The sequence below is a fragment of the Martes martes genome (genome assembly GCF_963455335.1).
Source record: "Martes martes genome assembly, chromosome: 1".
Classification (NCBI taxonomy): Eukaryota; Metazoa; Chordata; class Mammalia; order Carnivora; family Mustelidae; genus Martes; species Martes martes.
Window position 1 is genome coordinate 64679282 of NC_137888.1, and position 22744 is coordinate 64702025.

A 22744-nucleotide genomic window follows, 5' to 3' on the forward strand; every position below is an offset into this window, starting at 1 on the left:
AGTTAAATACATAATAACATATTCATATGGCAGGATATAATATATCTATTAAGATTATGTTGTAGAATAATCCCATAGGGAAATGTCTGTATCACATTATAAGTGAAAATAACTGGTTTAGATGACTTTAAATAAGTTATGATCCCAATTATGTGCGGGGAATTCAAAGAAGAAAGATCAGAAGTGCCTTAAGGGCAGGGATTCCATCTGTTTAATGCCTGCTAGAACTGTACCTGACACATAATAGTACCTGAAATAGTTCCTGAATGAATGATTCTACACCAAAATGTATATTGTGTTTATCGCTGGATAAGGGAGTATAGTGATTTTTATTTTCTGCAATGCACATACATTCATTTTGTTATCAGAGTAGAATAATGAATATTTTAAAAGTCGAGAATAATTTAGAGCAATACATAAAGAAATACAGATCCCTTCATAAAACTGGCCCTTTGGTCACATACTTTTTGGCTCTTCTCAAGCATTATTTAATGCAATGGTTGTGGGGTTTTGTTTTTGTTTTTGTTTTTGGTTTTGGCTTTTGGTTTTTGGTTTTTGGGGTTTTTTCCCACCAGGACAAATAAATCTAATTCACCCTAAACCTTCCAAATCAGAAACTCATTCATTCATTTTAAACTCTTCTAGTTTCAGTGAGGCAGTGAAGGCAGAGGAAGAAAAGCAACAAGTAAATAAACAGGGTAATACCAGCCTGATTATTTTTACAAAGGAAATAAACCATGTTTACATGAGCAAGAGTAACTAGAGTGGAGAGGGCAGGCCACTCTCAGAAAGGCCTTTAGGAAGGACCAGGAGGCAGCCCAGCACTACCAGGGGAAATGGATTTCCACTCACTGGAATGGCAAGTGTGCAAGCCATGTGTTTGGAGCACACGCAGGATGAGAGTCGTGCTCAGTGAAGTTGGTGAATACATGAGCAACTAATAAGCCATGATGAGGGGCTTGGATCCTACTCTTGAGCACAAAAGGAAGCCACTGAACGGTTTTCAGGAGGGGAATCACAAAGGCTGATTTACGTTCTTAAACGTCCTCAGGACACTTCTGATTAAAAGTATAGCTTTACACTGCATCACAGAATTTTCTGCCCCCGATATCTAATAAAATAAACAAAAACTTTACAAAATCAGAAGTATATATACTTACTAAATCAAAGTAAGAGAGGCCACAACATAATTCACTGTTCTTCAAGAGCTGGGGGCAAAGGAAAAAAAAGAAGTTTCTAGGAGAAAAGCAGAGAAACACACTTATACTTGTAAGAAGACATAGACCTGGAATTCTTACTGTTTTCCTTAAATCTAAACAATGTGACTCTTTTTCACTGTTGAACTTTCTAACCATGAAGGAGTGGGAATGAGTGAAAGACAAGGAGGAAGGGGCTGAGCCCTGATGGTGGTTTCAGAGCCAGATTCAGAATCCAGAGCTGGATCCAGTTCTTGAGTTTTCTAATGCAACTGGTCAGGCCCAAGAGGAGGGAGCAATGGGGACTAGGAAGGAGCAAGCAGAGAACTAGGGGAAGCATGGAAAAATGCGGTATCCTGGAAGCCAGAAGAAGGGAATAGTGTGAGAAGAATGGAGTCATCAGCTATTCTAGTTGTAGCTAAGTGACCAAATCAAAGGAAGACAAAAAAGTGTGTACCGGAATTGGCCAAATAGAGGTTGTTTGTAACTTGACAAGCAGCTCCAGTGGAAAAATGATAAGAGTGGGGGTGAGATTGAATTTGATTGAAGATTTACAGTGTTCAGTAGTTTAAAATGGTTTAAAAATAGTTATAAAACAAACTAGTTGATTAGGAAAAATATAATCATCCCAGATGCTGAGACCAAAGGGAATATTTAGAACTCTTAGACCCAACGTGGGTAATTGGGTACAGCATCCTGAACAATATCTCTGCAGTAAACACAACAGGCTTCATAGACTTGCCCCTTAATATTGGCTATCAGAGATGTTACAGAGGCATTTCTTCATTGGGTGAAAAATTGGGCTAACTGGTTATTTTATTGGAATATAGTTATTCCATGTCATCATTCCATATAATAACCATAACTGGTTATTGAAATGAGCTAATGTCCTGTCCAATTATAAGAGTCTATTAATAATGAGATGTCCCTTTCCTGGGAGAGGGCTAGGTTTGCTTTAAGTCATCTTGTGGTGGCCATAGTCTAAAATATGAACTGAGTTAAGCATTTATCATCTACAGGAGTTGACAAGAATATGGGAATGTCAATGTTGAGCAAGAGGAGGGCTGAGTCAGAGAGAGGACCCATTAAAGGCCAAAGAGCCTGAATTCATACATTTCAGTAAAATTTGCAGAGAGAGTCAAGACCTGGTAGAGAAAAAGCAGTCTTCAGAGGCGCTAGAGAATTGGCGGATCTAGGCACTTTGCGCACATAGTCTGCAGGTTTGGCTCAGTTATTTCCAATGCAGAAGCTGAGCTCTGATTTGTGACCTCCACCCCCCAAGGAGCTGGTGTGCTCTGGCAGACTTACTTGTGAGCCAGTTTTATAGACAATGTCTTCTCACATATCCCACGAACAATATTCTACTCTCTATTCACCTCATTAACTAGTTAATAGGGAAAAAAATCACATTAATAACTTAAGATTTTAATGTCATTTTCAAAGTTACACTAATTGTCTAACTACACTCAAACAGTATAGCCTAGTATTTAAGAGTGCAGACTAAGAAGACAGACTGAGAGGAGTCTTCACCCCTCAATAGCTCTGGAATCCTGGGCAAATTAATCTCCTCAAACCCCCCTGCCCTCATCTATAAAATGGGGGGTTGTAATAGTATATATTTCACAGGGCCACTGTGAAGGATAAGTCTTATAGTGCCTGGGACTTTTAGAAGAACTGAAAATATGGCAGACAAAGTCATGTTTGAGAAAACTTTTTCCATGAAACTGATGAGTAGAGCAAAAGTCTTTAAGTAACTTGCATTCCTAACTCAGAACTTCCTGAGGGGGGCCATTGCTTTCCCACCCAGCTGACACCACAACTCCCTCCTTCCCCCAAAACAAAGTGAGGGGTCTGTTTAGGGAGAGGAGTGATTCTGAAGAGAACTAGTCCAGTGGTCGCCTGTCCCAACGATGAAAGAGAGAATCCCCATAGTGGTTGGAAAGCTTGAACGAGCGTAGAGGACCAACATCGTGTAGCTCAGGAGACATCCAGCCACCAAGTTTGTTAACTTGCCTTGGAATGACCACAGAAAAGGAAAAAGCACTGGAGGGTGATGGCACCATGGGACAGTGGGTGGAGAGGGACAGACATACTCCTCTTTACCTCCAGATGCCTGAGAGGTACTGATGGTGGATGAGTGGCAATTACTGTCTGAAAAGTAATCTTCCTTTTCCTAGCTAGTCTTTTGTTTTTTGTTACGGGCTTTTGTGTACACATTATCTATTTTGAGAAGATTCATGTTTATTCTCTCCCCACATAATCCTAGTAAAAGAACATAAAATGTCTAGGATATGAATGGAAACATATGTCCTTGTTTGCTTCCTTGTTGCTTTATCACAAAGATTTCTAAAAGAGCACACTTTTAATAATTTACACGTTTCTCTCTCTGTAATTGTAATAGAGATCCTTTGTAGACATAGAAACTATGAAAAAAAAAGAAAATAAAAACCATGCAGATCACATCACCCAGATATAACCCTGTTGATATTTATTTTACGTTCTTCCTAATTTTTAAATTCATATATATATGAATGTGTGTATATTATATATGCACACATATACATACATCAAATTGTACAAACTATTTATAACCTGTTCTTTTTATTGTTAGCACTTAGAAGAGTGCTTGGCACATCATGAGTTCTCAATAAATATTTGTTGAATAAATGAGTGAACATATTTCCACATCATTAAATTTTTTCTATGGCATCATTTTTCACAGTTGCATAGAATTGCACTGTGTGAATGATCGTACCATATCTAACCAGGCCCTAGAGAGCTGAGGAGGAATAAGGCCGTGAGGGGACACACAGATGCCCCGTGCGGGGCCCCCTCAGCAGGGGGGAGTGTGCTGCCCAGCTGCTGGGAGTACTGGCAAGCCCAGCCTCCACTGTCAGCCCCCTTCAGGGATAGTCTCAGCTACTGAAAGCCACCTTCCCAGGGCACCTATATCTAGGACTGACCACAGAGGGGCCCAATGCAGAACAACTTGGGCAGGCCTTCTTCTTCTGGAGCTTTCCGGATAGAGGGAGGGGGGTGACTGAGACTTCCCACCTGCGTGGCAGTTTGTCTTCTCTGTCTGCCCAATCCTATTTCTTCCCTCTCCTTCCAAAGGCGTTAATCGCAAGGGCATTCTCTAATAAATATATTGCACACAAACTTGGTCTCAGAGTCTGCTTCCTGAAGAACCTAACCTGTTATAGAGATGACCCAGACCCAAGAGAACTCCTGAGTCTACTGATGAAAGCACTCAACAAATTCTAACATTACTGCCATCACCCATCCTGAACTGCAGGCTAAATAACTACCGTGTGCCTGAACCATGATATGTTATGCAGAGGTCAACAGAAATGTTCTTGGTGCTGGGTATGACACCCAGTGGCTTCAGGGGAAGGGAAGGGGAGGGGAAGGAGAGGAGGGAGGAGGGAGGGAGGGAGAGGAGGGAGGAGGGTAGGGGAGAGAGGAGGGAGGAGGAAGGGGAGGGGAGAGGAGGGGAGGGAGAGGAGGGAGGGGAAGAAAGGGACAACATTAGTCTTATTAGTCTTTAGACCACCTACAGTGCGAGTGTTAATCGGGCAATCACTCTCCCCCTAAATGTAACAAATGCAAGTTATAAAAACTGAAACCAGACATGGCCTTGGACAGATAGACGTGCACCAGCATGACTATGAGTGGTCAGGACAATAAATAGGCCTTTGAAGGCACAAAAGCAGAAATAAGGATCAAATATTTTTAAAAAATTTTAAATCAAAACAAAAACAAAAGCCCTGAGTAGTATGTGTTCCAGAAAAGCCCAGAACAAGGAGAAATCCAGAGGAGCGATGAGCTAAGCCCTGTCAAGGTGCTTCCATCTGTCAGAATCGTACATTCCAAAGTAACAGAAATCTACGGCCCAAAAACTTCCTGTTACTTCTGGCCTCGGCGAGGCAAGCTCAGACAGCATCAGGCTCAGCCCATGTGAGATGCCTCCTCCCAATCACAGACCACTGCTCCAGGTCCAGGAGGCTCAAAGAATTGGTGCTGGGTAGAAAAGCACCTCAGGCCAGAACAGCTTGCAGAGTGGGCCAGCACAGCACAAGAAGAAGGAGAAGGAAGAGAGGGCAAGGTGAGTAGACTGATCTCACTCTGCCGGGAAGCCAACACTCTCAATGGTTGGGTTGCCTTCCTGGGAGGCGAGCTGGGGTCTGAAAGGGCAGGGGGAAGACGATCATTTCCTCATGAATAGATCTGTCATTTTTTGTGATAAGACTACTATAACAACTTTGTTCTTTTACTTTAAATGGTACAAATTGCTTTCTTAAATCATTTGATATTGTCCAGTTCTCAGAACTGAGGTTAAAATTCTGGGAGTATTATTCACCAACCCTGATTTCAACCTCCCATTTCCTGACAGAAAGACCAAGACAAATCCAAGAACCCTGGGAAAAACTTTATCTCCTGATTAAAATTTCAGACAGACCCCTGTGGACCCCAATTTCCTGGTGAAGTCAGAGAACCAAAAAGAAAATTTAAGGAGAGGCACCTGGGTGGCTCAGTGGGTTAAAGCCTCTGCCTTCAGCTCAGGTCATGATCTCAGGGTCCTGAGATCGAGCCCCACATCAGGCTCTCTGCTGGACAGGGAGCCTGCTTCCTCCTCTCTCTCTGCTTGCCTCTCTGCCTACTTGTGATCTCTCTCTCTCTTTCTCTCTCTCTCTCTTTCTGTCAAATAAATAAATAAATAAATCTTAAAAAAAAAAAAAGAAAATTTAAGGAAATGGGCCATATTCTTTCTTAATAATGTAGTAGGGAGAAACTTCCCTGGTAGTCTTGTCAGAAATCATTTGATCCTGCCTACTCATAATGGGATTTGTAAGGCAATTTACTCATGTTCTTCTCTGCAAACAGTTCTGGTTAGCAAATGTGTCAGTTGAAATAAGTCGACAAATTAGCTTTATCTATGCAATGTTATTTTTACATAATTTATTTTTACTCTTCACCAATTAGTTGATCTACAGGATCCACAGGTCCTAAATATATTTTTTGTTCTAACAACATTTCTACATGCAATATGAGTTGAATTTCAAATAATGCTAGTATTATTTTATGTAAGTTTAAAACCCCACTTGTAACTAGTTTCAAAGATTTTGAACACATTTTGAATTTCATTAATTTCAATGTCTTTTTTAAATTAAAGAAATTTCATTGACTGTTTCTTGATATATATATGTATTTTTATATATTTAAATAGTTTTCAAATCTTGTAAAGAAATGGTTTTCCTTTTGATTAGCTCTTCTCAATAAGGAGAAAGTTTTCTCATTTTGCTTTCTGCTGCAACAGACTTTTTTCCTTTCAGTTACAATAGGCTTAAAAATCAACTCACTTTTTTTTTTTTTAATTACCTGGGAAGAATAAAGACTTGTAAATCCAAAGGGGAATTTACACACCATTTAGTTAAGAAAAACAAATGAAATCTCAGATTTCTTTTTGACCTCTCCTGCTTTGCATTCTTGCTAAGAGCAAACACTGATAAGCTCATGCAGGCTGCCCACACCCCTGATGTTCCCTAACTGGGGCAAAGACCAAATTCATGAAGAGGTGCTCTAATCTTACCTCCCAGGAGTCTCCATAGCATTCTTGCCCTGGGGTTTGGCTCCCGCTGGCATGGCCCATACTTAGGGTCCTCACTTGGCTGAGAATGCCTGAGCCATTGCTTCCATCTTAGTCCAGACTTCAGGTGACTGAATGACTCTAAGGTCAGCGTGACAAGCATCAGGAGTCTAGAGGAGCACTATCCAATAGAACTCTGTGATGATGGAAATTCTGTAAGACAGTCAATAACTACGTGTGGCTGTTGAGCACTTAACATGGGGCTAGTGCAACTAAAGAATTGAATTTCAATTTTATTTAATTGAGCTAGTTTGAATGAAAATAGCTACATGGGGCTTCCAGTTACCATATTAGTGAGAACAGGTTTAGAGCTTTAATGGAAGAAAAACTAATGGATGTTGTGAGCCCTGGGTGTCATGGCCATGGGAACAAGCACCGCTTTTCATCATTCCCAGGGACTCATCCTACCCTAAACTTAAGCAGACCAGCAATTGTTCTGATCTAAAATCCCCACACCCATCTTTCTTCTCCCCTCTAAGTCATACAACTGTTTACTCTTGTCCTGGGTTTCAAGGTCAGGGGTGAGGCAACAACACAGCGTGTTTCTTATTTCTTCCTCTCCTATTTCTCTATTTCTTTTTCTTTTGTTAATCCATATTTCTCTAGAGTGAGCTAGAGGTTGAGGTGTGGTTTGAGTGTTCTCTGGTCCAACAAACGAGTGAGGAAAAGAGGTAATGAACTTGAAAAAATGAGCTCATGCTTGGTGGGAGAGTCTCACTTCTTTTTCTTCTGCTTTGAAAGTAGTTTGTTTAGTGAGCAATGGTTTTTAGACTTATTCAATGTGTCTGGAAACATCAACATTATGGATATGAGTAATTTTTATAAGAAAACAAACTGAAAGAGGGCACAAGAAAAAAAAAGAAATAAAACTCTAGACTTTTCAAACATTTGCATTCCTTAGAGCAAAGGCGCTTCTGGGACGTTGAGCAATTTAGTATATCATCATGGTGCCAGGCCACTGGGCAGTTTTCCACAGGGTGGGGCTCACAGAGGCTATTCTTGAATGTGGAAAACATTTTGAGGCAAACCGCATACTTACAGTCAGGGGCGATAACATTTCTGAAGTGGACAGCCGCTACTTGGCTCTCTGTCCTCTACCAATCCCACCTTTTAAAATTCTCCTCACCCCATTTACTTTTTTGCTATCCCTGCCAAGTTAAAAAAGAAACCTAATACCTCTGTGGGAAGTGCTACTTTGGAATAACGTGGGAAGGTTTCCATAGACTCCATATTTGAAAGAGACGATACATTCTGGAGGCTACAAGGGAAGGTAGGAGGGAAAGCACATCGTATTGTCAGGACTCAGTCTCTACCCACAAAAGACAGACCTAAGACCCCAGATCATTAGTTAGGTCAGTCCACTGAGACTCTACACTCCTTGAGTCTCTTTCTCCCTCATGTGTCTTTCCTCTCCCTTGGAAATATAAGGAAGGGTTTTGATAAAATCATTCACAATGAGGCATTGACATTGATGACTCATAAGACTCACCTGTGCCTCTTTTATATGGATGTGCATTCCAACCAGGAGCAAAGGAATGATTCTCTTGTGGATTTCAGAAAATAGGGTACAGAGTGAGGAAGACTGAATGGAGGGCAAAGACAAAAGGCTCTCTCCTTGCCAGCTTTGTTTATATGGCTCCCTTCATAGCGTAATCTGTAAGAGAAAAGAGCAGGGTAGGGCATGGGACTCTCTCTCAACTTTAAAGAAACATAAAGGGAGGTGGTGTCTACCTAAAAAAGAAGAATGATTAGTGACAAACTCAATAAAAGTCTGTTAAGAGTCAGGAGATCAGGACTTGAATCTTGACTCTGCAAACAACACATTCGAGATCTTGAACAAGTCACTTCCCCTCCAGGAGCTTCAATTTCCTCATTTGCACAATGAGAGGACTGACTACAAAGCCTCTACATCTTCAGCCAAATGAAGAGATAATTTTTTTTAAAGATTTTATTTATTTATTTGACAGACAGAGATCACAAGTAGGCAGAGAGGCAGGCAGAGAGAGAGGAGAAAGCAGGCTCTCCACGGAGCAGAGAGCCGATGCGGGGCTCGATGGCAGGACCCTGGGACCATGACCTGAGCCGAAGGCAGAGGCTTTAACCCACTGAGCCACCCAGGCGCCCCAAGAGATAATTGTTTTAAGGAAATGGCTCACATGGTTGCAGGGGCTCACAAGCCTGAAATCTGTAGGGCCGCTGCAAATTCAGGAAAGTAGTTGATACTGCAATCTTGACTCTGAAATCTGCAGACAAGCTTTCTGTTTTGCAGTTTGGGGGCAGAACTCCTTCCTCTGGAAATCAGTCTTTGCTCTTAAAGCCCTCAACTGACTAGAAGAGGCCCATCCATGTTGTGGAGAGTAATCAGCTTTCCTCAAAGCCTATAGATTTAAATGTCAATCACATCTGTTAAAATATCTTCACAGCTGTATCTAGACTGGTATTTGACCAAACAACTGGGCACTGTATCCTAGTCAAGGCCTTAGAGAACACCCTGGTTTATATTCTGTAGGTAGACTGGTGTCATCTTTTTGTTTCTCTTTTTGTTCTCTCTCTGGGCCTGTCCTCTCTGGTAAGGTCAATACATTCATAATCTCTCTCTCTCTCTCTCTCTCTCTTTTTTAACAGCCATCGGTGTGAAAATTTGTCAAAGCTTTTCTTGCTTTTAACTTAAATAAATTCATTAGTCTGCCCTGGTGCATAGGCATCCAAAACCTTCAAAGAACTCTGAAAGATGAGCCAGGCCTGACGGTTTTCTTTCCTAGAAGTCACGTTGCCTCTGCTCCAAGTATGCCAAGAACCCCTTCCCTGATGCTCCTCCAGCTGTCTATTAAGGAAGTCGCCTGTTTTCCAGGAAACTTTCCTAGAAGTGTTCCTCTCAACATAGGTCATTTGGACACAGAAACGATGTAATATCATTGTTCACATTTTGACCACAGTTTTCCAACTTCACTCTTGAGTATCTCCTAACTCCCTGGGAACTGCCTTCTAGCTCAGTACTTTTCCCACATCTTTCATTCCTGTTAGTTCTAGAAGTTTGGTTGGTAGCCACTCTGGGGCTTACCATGAGGCTCAGGAATTCAGAGTTTATGAGGGAAAGCTCTCCACTCTCACTTCAGCCAAATTTTGATCTGCTTTTATATATTAGCATCTCATATTAAAATCACATGTCTTTTGAAATGTGGCTCTGTGTTTTAAAACAAAATTAAATCACTAGTTTTAGGTGTTTTCCCCATTCAAGTCTGTTGGCTTAGTCTATCTACTTCAAGAAATTGAGGCAAAGGTAAGGAAAATGAATATTGGTTGGGTAACTAATACTGTGTTAGCATTCACCTATATTCTCACTGAATTTTCACAGTAAACTTTTGAGTTAGTTATTGGGATACCCATTTAGAGATGAAGCTCAACAAGATTAAGAAACTACCTGAGCTCACAAAACTGCTAAGCAGCAGGAATGCCTGTGTGGCTCAGTGGGTTAAATATCTGCCTTCAGCTCAGGTCATGATCCCAGGGTCCTGGGATCAAGTCTCACATTGGGATCCTTGCTCAGTGGGGAGCCTTCTCTTCCCTGCTTGTGCGCTTGCTCACTCTCTCTCTCTCTGACAGACAAATAAAATCTTTAAAAAACAAAAACTGCTAAGTAGCAGAGCAGAGATTCAAACCCAGGTCTGTCCAAAGCCCCTGCTCTTCCCACTTCACTGTACTTTCTTTTTTTTTTTTTTTTTTTTTTTTTTTTTTTTAAAGATTTTATTTTTTATTTATTTGACAGACAGACCACAAGTAGGCAGAGAGGCAGGCAGAGAGAGAAGGGAGGAAGCAGGCTCCCCGCTGAGCGGAGAACCCGATGCGGGGCTCGATCCCAGGACGCTGGGATCATGACCTGAGCTGAAGGCAGTGGCTTTAACCCACTGAGCCACCCAGGCGCCCCTTCACTGTACTTTCTAACCTGTTCTGCAATAGAGGTCTCGGCAAACAAGTCACTCATATATTCATTCATTCATTCATTCATTTATTCAAATACACATTCTAAAATCTACTTCATTGGCCTTTTGTTTAGCAAAATTATTTACTGAGTGCCTACTATGTCTATGTGTCAAGCACTGTGCCACCTTGGACCTAGAAAAACAAATGAAACAGGGTCCCAGCATCTCCTCCTGCTTCAAGACTCTTGCAATAAGGTGCAGGGGACCCTTTGTACATTGATACCAGGAGAAAAGAATGCGCAAGGAGAGCAGAACAGAGGACTCCCTAAGTAAATTCTGAAGCCCATGCACAGCAGAGAATCTTGGGTGTCAGCTGGACATCACCTCACAGCCTGGAGCAGAGGCACTAGAGCTAGCCAAAGGCCCACGGATGGAGACCAGTGTCTGGGTGTTAACTGTTCAAGAATGTGGATGGAATGCAAAGAGGTTTCCTCCCATACAGACATGCTGCTTGGTACCTGACTCTGGCCACACCCCAGGCACAACTGGGGAGCTTTTTTCTTGTCCCAAAGAGATGATTCCCCGCCCCACCCCATTAATCCTTCCATGGAAAATAAGAAGCACACATGGGTAAAGCCTATAGATCCCTACAGCAGAGCACACCCTACGCAGAGGACAGAGGGAAGGTAGAGGGGCTGCTTCCGCTCAACCTGGAAGATACTACCTCCTGGCTAGGTTCTGGTGTCACTGGTACATAAAGCAAAGCCATAGCCCAATTTCCTGCCCTACCTAAATATGCCCCTGGTTATTAACCATAATTTCTTGGGTTTATAAACAAAGAGTGTTTGCCAACCCTTCCTCCATCTTTTATCTCAGCGATCACAAAGACCCTGTCAAACACATTGTGTTTTACCCATTTTATAAATGAGGAAGTAGACGGTGAGTGGCATTGTCCAGGGGTATACAGAAAGGCTGGGCAAGAGTAGGGTTGGAAGCATGGCATTCTGATACCAGGTCCAGGGCCCTCACAGTAAGACCACAGCCACCAGGCCACAGCATGAGCCACGAGAAGCCTACACTCAGTTTCCTAACTGCCATCTCTCCTGACATTTGTGACTGTTTGGCAGATGCAAGAAATATTTTAGGTCCCCCAGACACTAACCTAGAATAAAATACAGGTGACCAAGGAGAGGCTAAGAAATGTCTACTCTCAGCATTATACATTGTGTACTCTTACTTATGTCTGTTTTAACTGAACATTAAGGGAATGCAGTATTTTAATGGTAACCCTGCCTGTATCTTTATCTAGAGGCCTGTTGCCATTTTTGTCTTTTCTGAAATCTTTGTCGCCGAGAAAGGCAGGATTACACTTTTTTCTTTCAGATGGAGTTGGTGTAGTGTATTCTTGGTTATCAAAATATTCATAGTTTGGGGACTTTGAAATGGTAAATATTCATGGTGTGTAGAAAAGCATGATACATAACTACGATCTTAATTACATTAAAATGCTTACTTTTGTAGATACACACATGGGACCTAGAAGTCAAACTGTAAACTGCTTGTGATTATGGATCACTTTGTTCTTTGCTTCTTGTGTTTTTCAATTTCCTTTTATGCATATGTTAACTTTTAAAAAATAAACTTTTAAAAACCTTAAAAGAAAGAAAGAAAGAAAGAAATGTCTACTCTCACATTAACCTGCACATGTGCACCTTTTCCTTCCAAGAATTTCAGTCCCTAGGAGTGGGTGAGAGAAATGCAGGCTTGGGGTACATCTAAACAAATTTTCTGGAAACACATGCGAGTGCAGAATCGGATTTGGGGAAAATGTAGAAATACAAGTGCAGTGCCAAGGAGCCTAGGAGATAAGAACCTGGAGAAGTGAGTGAAGAGAGGCCCAGTGATTCTGATCTTGGCAAAGGCAGATCATCCGAACAGCAAAAAGGACCTGTTCTCTCTGCTTGAGTGTTGGCAAGGAAATGAGCCAGGTGTTGCTTTTTAGATTAGCTCTATGACAGGTCTTTACACACTGTGCAGTGTGTAAGGAAATGATCCGAAGCCGGGCAGACCTGGGTTTGAATCTCAGCTAAGGTTGATTATTTATTTATTTATTTATTTGAGAGAGATACAGAGAGGGATAGCTAGAGAGAGGGAGGGTTACATGAGTGGGGAGAGGGGGCAAAGGGAGAGGGAGACGCAGACTCCCCACTGAGCAGGGAACCCACATGAGGTTTGATCCTGGGACCCTGGGATCATGACCTGAGCCAGAGACAGAGGCTTAATTCACTGAGCCACCCAGGTGCCCCTGAATCTGAGCTTTTGCATTTTCTGGCAATGTGCCCTTAGGCAAAGTAAGCATTTTCTCAAGCCTCCCTTTCTTCACCTGCGAAATGGCAAGAAAACAGATTCTCCCCTAGATGTACCAGGAGGATGGCTCTGCTGACAGCTTGATTTTAACCCAGTGAGACTCCCTCACACTCTGACCTCCACTTCAGATGTTACTATTTGTGTTGTTTTAAGCCACTGAGTTTGTGGTAACTTGTTACAGCAGCTGTAGGAAATCAGTACAGATTCTGGTAAAACAACAACAAAAACAATCTCTTGGATCTGCTGAGAGAGGAACATAAACGCCTAACATGAGCTGAGGGGGTCATAAGTGTTCATGAAATGACAGCTTTCAACATCATTTTGTTATTTTGGAAGACGGAAGTGAATTCCTAAGTTATTATGTGCCACTGATCCCCTGAGGCCTGAAGGAAAGGAGAACACACGGGACAAAAGGAGAAAAATGTAGCTGTCAGTGACTAGAGCAGGTCATGTCCATCACCATATCCCTGCCCCTCCTTAAGTCAGCCCGCCGTCAGGCTGCCACCCCAGCCCTTCGTACTGCACGCCCGGCTAGATTTCCTCCCTTCATTCTTCTTTTTGCTCAAAGCAACCCCTCATTTACCTCCTCCTTCTTTCCTCCCACTCTTGTCTGCGTGGTTCCCCCCAATCCTGACAGACAACCCTCCCACAGAGTATTCCTTTGTCTCTTTCCCCTTTATCTCTTTCCCCTTTAAAAAACTCAGTGAGGCTGGTCATCTTTGGAAAAGTGTGTTATGAGGCTTAATGGAGACACCGGGACCAAATCCCATGTTCAGAGTCCCTTCAGCTCCTTTCTGGACCAATAAAGCCCCTCTTTGGTGGCCTGCCTCCCCTTTTCCTTACATTCCTAGTCCTGTCTCCCCCCTTATTCGACCGCATACAGTCATTTTTGCTTGAATCCACGTTGCCGCAATCTCACTTAAAATTCCTTAAAGAACAAATTGCTTTCTTTCTTGTAAACCCAACGAATCAACACAAACAAGCTGCTACCCAGCAAATGGGTGCCTAATCCGTACTGGTCAAAATGGCGCTGCACTTGGCTCCTCCGGAGTTTTGCCCTTTACTCTCTATACTTGTGTTGTCTGAACTTTCGCCTTTTGCCGTCTATTTATTTTTGTCTCTAGATGGTAACTCAACTGGTCGGGAGAAATGTCTGTGCATACTAGTCAGGAACTTTACAGTGTGACTGGTCTGGTCACCACTCCCTTGGTGGAGTTTGTGCATTAACCCCTTCAGGACGCTGAGGCTCGGCTCCGTCTGGCCTGTGACAGTTACTGCAAACATTGCAGGAAAGAATGAATGCCATTTCTAAGCGGAAACTACACAGGAAGATCTTGTAACAATGGCCTGGTTTCTTTTAGTCACTCAGCAAACATTGATGGAAGACCTACGATGCTCCTAATTCTGGGCACAAAACACTCATGGATTTTAATTCTTTCATTTCCCACAGCTGCCCAGGCAAACGAGTAAGGAAAAATAGAGAAGTTGAGATGATATAGAAGGCTGTTAATGCTTAGAATGTAACAATGAAGTTAAATTTTAGCAAGGGCTGAGTCGAGCAGAAATCTTGCCTTCCATTGATTCCCGATACAAACTGGGATGTTAGCCAAACTGCCTCAGGTATTACCTCATGGTCACCTTGCTCTTCTGGGTCTCTGCTCCCTGACTTTTTCTTTCCTTGGAATGTCGGTGAACCCCACCTTCCTCCCACACTGCCCTACATCTCTAGTCTACTTATCAAAACCATACACATTCTGCAAGGCTCACATCTTCCCTATTCAGAACTGCCGTAGCGTTTAGGGTCTCAAGAGATGTAGTAAAGTTATTTAGGAACTCTCTCAGCTTCCCTACTAGAGCATAAAATCCCAGACTACAGCAGTCTACCTTAGCGACCTTTGATTTAGTACATGAATGCAGGAAGTGATTAGTTACTTAGATCGATACCACAGTAAGAAATCTGGATGGCTTTTCTGAAGGTATTTTAAGTACAAAAGCTAAAGTAATTGACCCAAACACTTACCCTCAAGTTCCTTCCAAGACTCCTCAAGGAGAGAGAGGCCCACTTACTTTTAGTACCATACAAAGCACTAAACCTCATAAATAATTTCTGGGAGCCAGTGTGGGCTGGGGGATGAGCTTGGGCTCCAGAGTCACTCAGACCAAGGTCTCCAGCCTAGTTCTTCCACTTAATGATTGCATGACCCCATGGATCTTAAGTACCTAAATTAAAGCTTCAGTGTCCTCACCTGCAGAATGAGGCTCCTCACCTTTTTTTCTTTTTCTACCTAATTGGGCTGTGAGACTGAGATGTGTGTGTGAGAAGCACCGAGGAGAGCAGCACATGGAAGGATCTATACGTCAGCCCCTCTTCTCCCACTCCCTGCCTGGTGCAACAGGGTACTTTTTATTTTTACTTACTTATTTTTTTTCCAATTTTTAATTTAAATTCAAGTTAGTTAACGTATAGTGTAGTATTGGTTTCAGGAGCAGAATTTAGTGAATCCTCACTTACATATAACACCCAGTGCTCATCTCAGCAAGTGCCCCCCTTAATGCTCATCACCCATTTAGCCCGTCCCTCACCCTCACCAACAACTGTCACTTTGTTCTCTATAGTTAAGAGTCTCTTACAGTTTGCCTCCCTATCTGTTTTTGTCTTATTTTATTTTCCCTTTCCTTCTTCTATGCTCCTCTGTTTTGTTTCTTAAATTCCACATATCAGTGAGACCATGTAATTGTCTTTCTCTGATTGACTTATTTCACTTAACATAATACCCTCTAGGTCCCTCCACATCAGTGCAAATGGCAAGATTTCATTTATTTTTGATGGGTGAGTAATATTCTGGGGTGTGTATGTATGTGTGTGTGTGTGTGTGTGTGTGTGTATAAATCAATATGTATTTAGATACCACATATCACATCTTCCTTAACCATTCATCAGTCAATGGACATCTGGGCTCTTTCCATAGTTTGGCTCTTGTTGACATGCTGCTGTAAACATCAGCGTGCAGGTGCCCCTTCAAATCTGTATTTTTGTATCCTTTGGGTAAATAAGCAGGGTACTTTTTTAAATTGCCAACTATTTTTGAAGGTAAAAAATATTCTGATAATAATGGTTTTTAACAGCTGCTTATAGTCCATATGGGCCCCATCTGCCAACTCTGGCCATGGGTTTGCCTTTTGGGTTTCGGTTCACTGTGACCAAGGGCAGGAAGAGCCATGCCAGGACCACTGCCCAGTCTTCCCATGTCTGCCCTTGTCGACGCGCAGGACCTCAGTTCATCACACAGATGTGTGCACCCTGTGTATTCCACACCTTAAAGGACAACTGAAAGTCACCGATCAGACTCCAGCAAGCTTTTCTTTTTTTTACTTCTCAGTAAAATTATGGTAAAAAAAAAAAAAAATTGCAGCGATTCCTGAACTTAGTAACCAAATTTCCACCCTTGCTAAATGATTGCCTGACTTTGGTTTGAACACTTCAGAACACAAGATGCTGATCCGCAATGGTGTGAGGCAGGCATGTCATGGAACGAGCGTCACTTGTCACCTGGTCCTACTCAGTTGTATTCTTCTCTACTGTGTCTCCAGCTTGTGCCAAATCCTAACAATGGCGAAAGATGACTCCACTGTTCGTTGCTTCCAGGGCCTGCTGATTTTTGGAAATGTGATTGTTGGTGTAAGTATTTTTCAGGAAACTCTGTTCCTTCTGTAATCACAGTTTTTGGATTAATCAAAAGTGAGAGTTTAAAGGAAAATAATGATCTAATTACTGGCTTCCTCTCTCTTTTCTTGATTCCAGGAAATGTGTTAGTAAAATATGTTAGCTCGAACTTACAGAAATAATCATATGTAACTATGTAATATGTTAAAAGACCATGGCTTAAAAAAAAAAAAAGGTTATTTCCCTCCCAACTTTCAAACACAGAAATCTGAAAGAAGCCATGTCCACCACGGTCAGTGTCCAAACATTCCCACCACATGCACACTTCAGTGTTCCTTTCCTACTTCACCTTGTTTTGATTTCCACAGAACTGTTCTGTTAGGGCTGTTGGGGACAGACGTTTGCATTTATATGTCCTTATCATGCAGAGGTCAGTATCAGGATGTGACAGTGGCTCAGAGTCCTAGCTGTGTGGGCTCGGTGTACTGACAGAGCACTCGAGAGTCAGATCACTGGCTCTAAGCCAGCCCTGCCTCCATCTCCACAGGACTTTGGACAAGTCATCGACTTTCAAGGCCAAGAGCCCTCATCTATAAAAGGCAGGGGGTGTGGGAAAGATAACCACCAAGGTTCCTTGGATCTCTGGCACTGATGAGTATGACCAGGACTAGTTTCAATATTACAATTCAGGAATTTGAGGAAAGGGCAGTGGAAGAGGGGCTCTGAAGTTATCTCCATACAAGAAGATATTGTTGAGTGGTTCATGCTCCAAGGACTCTAGATGGTCTAAAATTGCCTGGGTCTTTGCCCAAATAGCAATTAGACAGAAGGACGTGTGGGAGGAAGCATGCAACTTATTAAAAGGATGGAAGGAGCTGTTTGATTTCCTCGTAATGCGTTTAAGTCCATGGTTTTGCGCCTATGTAGGGACAGAGTGAGTCTCTCTCATAACCCTCTCCCCACACTTCTGCACCCCTTTCCCAATGCTGTTCTCCTGACCACCAGCCTGATAGAACACCCTTTGCCCCCAGACGTGCGGCATCGCCCTGACCGCAGAGTGCATCTTCTTCGTATCTGACCAGCACAGCCTCTACCCACTGCTTGAAGCCACCGACAATGATGACATCTACGGGGCAGCCTGGATTGGCATGTTTGTCGGCATCTGCCTCTTCTGTCTGTCCATTCTAGGCATTGTTGGCATCATGAAGTCCAACAGGAAAATTCTTCTTGCGGTGAGGCCTTAAAACTCTCTACAGATGCCTCCTGGATCAATTTTGATGGACTGTTTCTTCTTCCCTGAGACAGTGACTTGGCTTGTGGGGGAGGTGGGAGCAGAGAGAGTCAGGTGAGGGGTGATAAGGAGGTCAAGACTTGCCCTGCAGTGAAGCTTATCCATGTGGGGGGCAAGGATGTCCTCCACTCTTGCAAGTCCAGAAGATTCTAGTACAGAGAACCCACAGGGGAGCAACCTGGAGGTGACCCTGTTGAGTATTTTCCAAATCCATGCTTCTCTACCTGGTGTTGGCATGCCTCCAGCAGGTACAGCCAGAAGCTACCTAGGCCAAGGGAGAGACAGACTGAGAACATGATCATTAGATTTTTTTTCTCTTGACAATAAGTAGTTTAAAGTATGATTTTAATATTAATCAGTCATTGACATTTTAGGATATAAAATACAAAATATGCATGAATTTTTAAGAGAAAGCATGAGCTTTTTCAGACATTTTTGAGCTCAAGGCTGATGATTTTGTATAATGACCTGCATTTCCCATATTTTGCATTCACTCTACTTTTTGGGGACTCTAGAAAACCTTGATGCACAGCACTATAGAGTACAACTTCAGCTCCTAATCCTGTGCCCCACAGACAGGCTTCTGCCCTGAGCCACAGACAGCCAAGTCATGCCTTGCTTTGTAGATGGAAGCAAATGTGCAACCAACAGAGCTAAGAACCCTTGGTATTGGGTCTAGACCTCTATTTTCTGCCCCCATGCTCAGGACAATGATTTCTCACACTGTGATGGGGTCTCACACCCACACCCCACCCTGAAATAACTCTCCCATCCAAATGTTGCAGGACCTGAGTTACATCTTTATGAAACAAGCCCAGCAACCTAAGATGCTTGTTGGTTTACTTTTCCTGTGATCTAAACATTGTCCTGGCACCCAGGGAATGCAGAACATTTACATTCTCTGATTCCTTTAGCATGAGTTATTTCCAGGGCAAAAGCACCCACTTTTTCAGGTGGGGAAAAAAATGCAGGGAAACGGAGAGGAGGGGCAGGTGTCCCCAGAAACAAGTTTCACCTGCATCCCGGTCTCACTTTGGGCCAGCCTTGTATGCCTGACACAGCCAAGAGAGAACATTCTTCACTGTGCCCTGCAAAGAGAAGGAGCAAGGCACCTTCCCAGGGGCTGATGGAGAAAACTCCTGCACCCGGAGGCTCCTTTCTGGAATGTCTCTGAGGGGTTTCCGAGCCTCTTTAAGAAGAACCATCAAAGCTCTCGCTCTCTCTCTTTCCTCTTTTAAGGATTTTATTTTTAAGTAATTTCTACACCCCATGTGCGTCTCAAACTCATAACCCCGAGATCAAAAGTCACATGCTCTAGGGACTGAGCCAGCCAGGTGCCCCCCATCATGAAAGCTCCTGACAAAAAACAAGTAGCAAATGTTATGAGGCCTCTGATTAATCAAAGGCCATAATCTTTCTGCGACTAGTAGCTGAGTCATTAGGGCAGCCCAGGGTCCTGCTCAGAGAGCCGTCCCTGCCCAGGGAGAGAGCACAGTTTTCCTTGCCCTCCCCCACGTACACCGACAGCAGCGCCCCTTCCCCGGGAGAACCCAGGGACCGGATGCGAATACTCAAGGCTGAGGAAAGCAAAGACAGACCCTTGCAAAGAGTTCCCACCCCAGATTCAGAGGCAACTTGCTGTCGACATATTTTTCGGTCATAAATAGAGGCAGAGTGGTGGGGAGGCATCGTGCGAAAGTGTGTGTGCGCATGTGCGAGTGTGGACACGCAGACACACGACGGCAACACACAGGGAGGTGGGCTCTGCTCCCCTGACCCATACCTGGGAACCCGGGGTCTGAGAGAGGAGAGCCGGCGCAGGGCTGCGTACCGGGAGCCTCCTGCTCCTTTCTGGGGAGACTGGATGCTTGGCAGGAGGGACGCTGGATGTTAAACACGATCCAGTTCATCTTTTCTGACCTCTGTACTTCTAAAGTTTCAGTAAACCATAAAGAAAATTTCTCTCACTGAGAGGGAATTTATGAAGCTCTATAGAGCGTCTGATCCACCAAGACGGTCTTGCCGGCCATTGAACGATCACGCGCATGCGCACATCAGTGCCTTCGCTTGCGTGTTTTTCTCCGTTGGAATAGCAATGTAGAAAAGAAATTTTTCGCACGGCTGAGAAAGCTCGGTATTCAATAGCCATTTGTTCTCTGGCCATAAGGAGGGAATTGAGCGGATTAGCACCTGGTACCAAGTCTGACTCCAAACAGCTGATCCACGAGGGTTTGCTGAATAATTTCATTAATGATTGGATGATTTGACTTAGATGAATATGCTGAAAGATATGACAATTATTTTTTAAAATTCTCTCTTTGGAAATAAATGTAATTCTTTTTTTTCCCCCACTTGTTTCCCTTCTAGTATTTCATTCTGATGTTTATAGTATATGGCTTTGAAGTGGCGTCTTGTATCACAGCAGCAACACAACGAGACTTCGTGAGTACAGTCACAAAAAGCACAGAGTGGAAATGATCATAGGAGTCGTCATTGTCATAACAATATAATAGCTGACATGTATTAAGCCCTTACTCTGTACCAGGCATGCTAATATGTGCATTGATATTAAATATACAAGTTTCCTTAATCCTCATAATAACTCCATGAAATAGGTATTATCTCAATGGTCACTTTATAGATAAAGAAATGAGACTTGAAAAGGCGAGGTAACTTGTCCAAGATTACACGGCTGGTAAGTGAAAGAGGAGAATTCTGAGTCCAGGCAGAGCAACTCCTGGGGCCCAAGCTTGTACTGCTATGGTCTTCCCACTCTGCGGTGGCCATCAGCTCTTCCATAGGATAATCAACAGTCCACCACATCTAAGACTTCCTCTCAATTCAGCATCTTGTTTTCTCTCCTTTTCTCCATTTCCAAGCCTAGGCCACTGTAAAATGCCTGCCCACCCTGGTCCCACTGGGATTTGTTTGAACATGGGAAGAAGGGAGAAGGAAAACTTTTCCCTTCATGGGGACTTCAGCCATCCAGAGCCTCACACCCATCCCACCCTTTCTTGGGGCCTCTACAGACAGTTTTAGTCCGGGAGATAATGATCAGTGCCCCTAGCAACAGGCAAGGCACATCACTTTGCTTCCTAGTTGGATGAGTGTGCTAACTCTCCTTTTGTTGTCTCCTCCCACCATAGTTCACACCCAACCTCTTCCTGAAGCAGATGCTGGAGAGGTACCAAAACAATAGCCCTCCAAACAATGACGACCAATGGAAAAATAATGGAGTCACCAAGACCTGGGACAGACTCATGCTCCAGGTAATGCCTGCAGCCTTGGGGAGATAGCATTCTGTACCTCAACCAGTATCCAAGAGTGAAGGTATGGATGGCAGTGATGTCAAAGAACACAGCCTCTAGGGTGGTTTCATTCAAAAAGAGATTGGACTGGGGCCTCTGTGTGGCTCAGTGGGTTAAGCGTCTGACTCTTGATTTCAGTTCGGGTCATGATCTCAGGGTTGTGAGATAGAGTCCTGTGTTGGGCTGGGCATGGAGCCTGCTTCAGATTCTCTCTCTCCCTCTCCCTATGCCTCTCCCTTGCTGCTCACATGGACTCTCTCTCTTCTCTAAAAAAGGAAAAATGAAAAGAAAAAGAGACTGGACACAGGCAAGTTCATTCATTCTCATTCATTCTTCTTATCTATTCCTCTTGTGTGCACATCACTCAGTGGGACCCCTAGATCTATATTTTATTTTTGAGCCATGATATTGATTAACTTCCACTTAGGGATAATGACACTGTTAAGAAATTTAGATAAATCACATGCACTGTCTCTTAGAAGTCAAGCATCATTTACACTGGAAGAACAAGTTTGCTTCCTCCACATCACAGTGAGCTCAAGGGGCAATTATTGCCTATTTTGCTTATTTAGTACCAATGGGCTAGTCCTGCCAAGGACCATGGGCTATGACCTGACTTGATTGTCCACTTTTCTGTCACTGGCCATCATACCTTATATACGAGTTTACCTTAAATATCATCAAAAATCCAAGTCTTTCAGAATATCCATTGTTACCCCTGCCTTGCCTTATGTATATGAATATCTATCCCTAACTAAACCCTAATCTGACCCAACTCTCACACTGTCCCTGCCTCCCCTTCCCCTCCACTCGTTCACAGTGCATCATCAGCAAACTCCCTTATAGCCTCTGCTCCCTCTTTGATGTCTCTTTACCCCCTAGCCTCTATCACTTCCTTCATTTATCTGAATATTCTCATTCCAATAATTCTTTTTAGCCCATTAGGACCTCCAATTCATTGACACTTTTTTATTTTCTACCTACTTGTCTGACTATAGGTCATGTACTTTTTCCACTCCGTTAGCAAGAGCTAAGCTCTTCAAGTAAAAATGCAAACGCCCACACATCTGAAAAACCTTCTTACCAACTTCTAAAAACCCAGTCTGAACTTAACCATGTTCCCTCCAAAAGGCTAAGATCAAAATACAAGAAAATTATTTTCCTTGCCAAGATATTTTCAGTGGGAAAATAGAATCTGCTTTAAAGGCAGATGATTTGGAGCACCTGGGTGGCTCAGTGGGTTAAGCATCTGTCTTTGGCTCAGGTCAAGATCCCAAGGTCCCAGGATTGAGCCCTGTGTTGGGCTCCCTTCTTGACAGGGAGTCTGCTTCTCCCTCGGCCCCTCACTCTG

General features: G+C 43.2%; 1 protein-coding gene across 2 annotated transcripts in view; it reads left to right on the forward strand.

Moving 5' to 3' along the window:
• The first annotated feature begins 5258 nt into the window (after positions 1–5258).
• UPK1B (uroplakin 1B) overlaps positions 5259–22744 on the forward strand; it is a 28392-nt gene continuing 10906 nt past the window's right edge. For both annotated transcript variants that reach the window (XM_080822040.1, XM_080822041.1), the window contains exons 1-5: positions 5259–5301; positions 16722–16809; positions 17826–18026; positions 20453–20527; positions 21232–21354. In XM_080822040.1, coding sequence (XP_080678166.1) covers positions 16741–16809; positions 17826–18026; positions 20453–20527; positions 21232–21354 — 468 coding nt within the window. In that variant the 5' untranslated portion in view covers positions 5259–5301; positions 16722–16740. The remainder of the gene's footprint in view (positions 5302–16721; positions 16810–17825; positions 18027–20452; positions 20528–21231; positions 21355–22744) is intronic.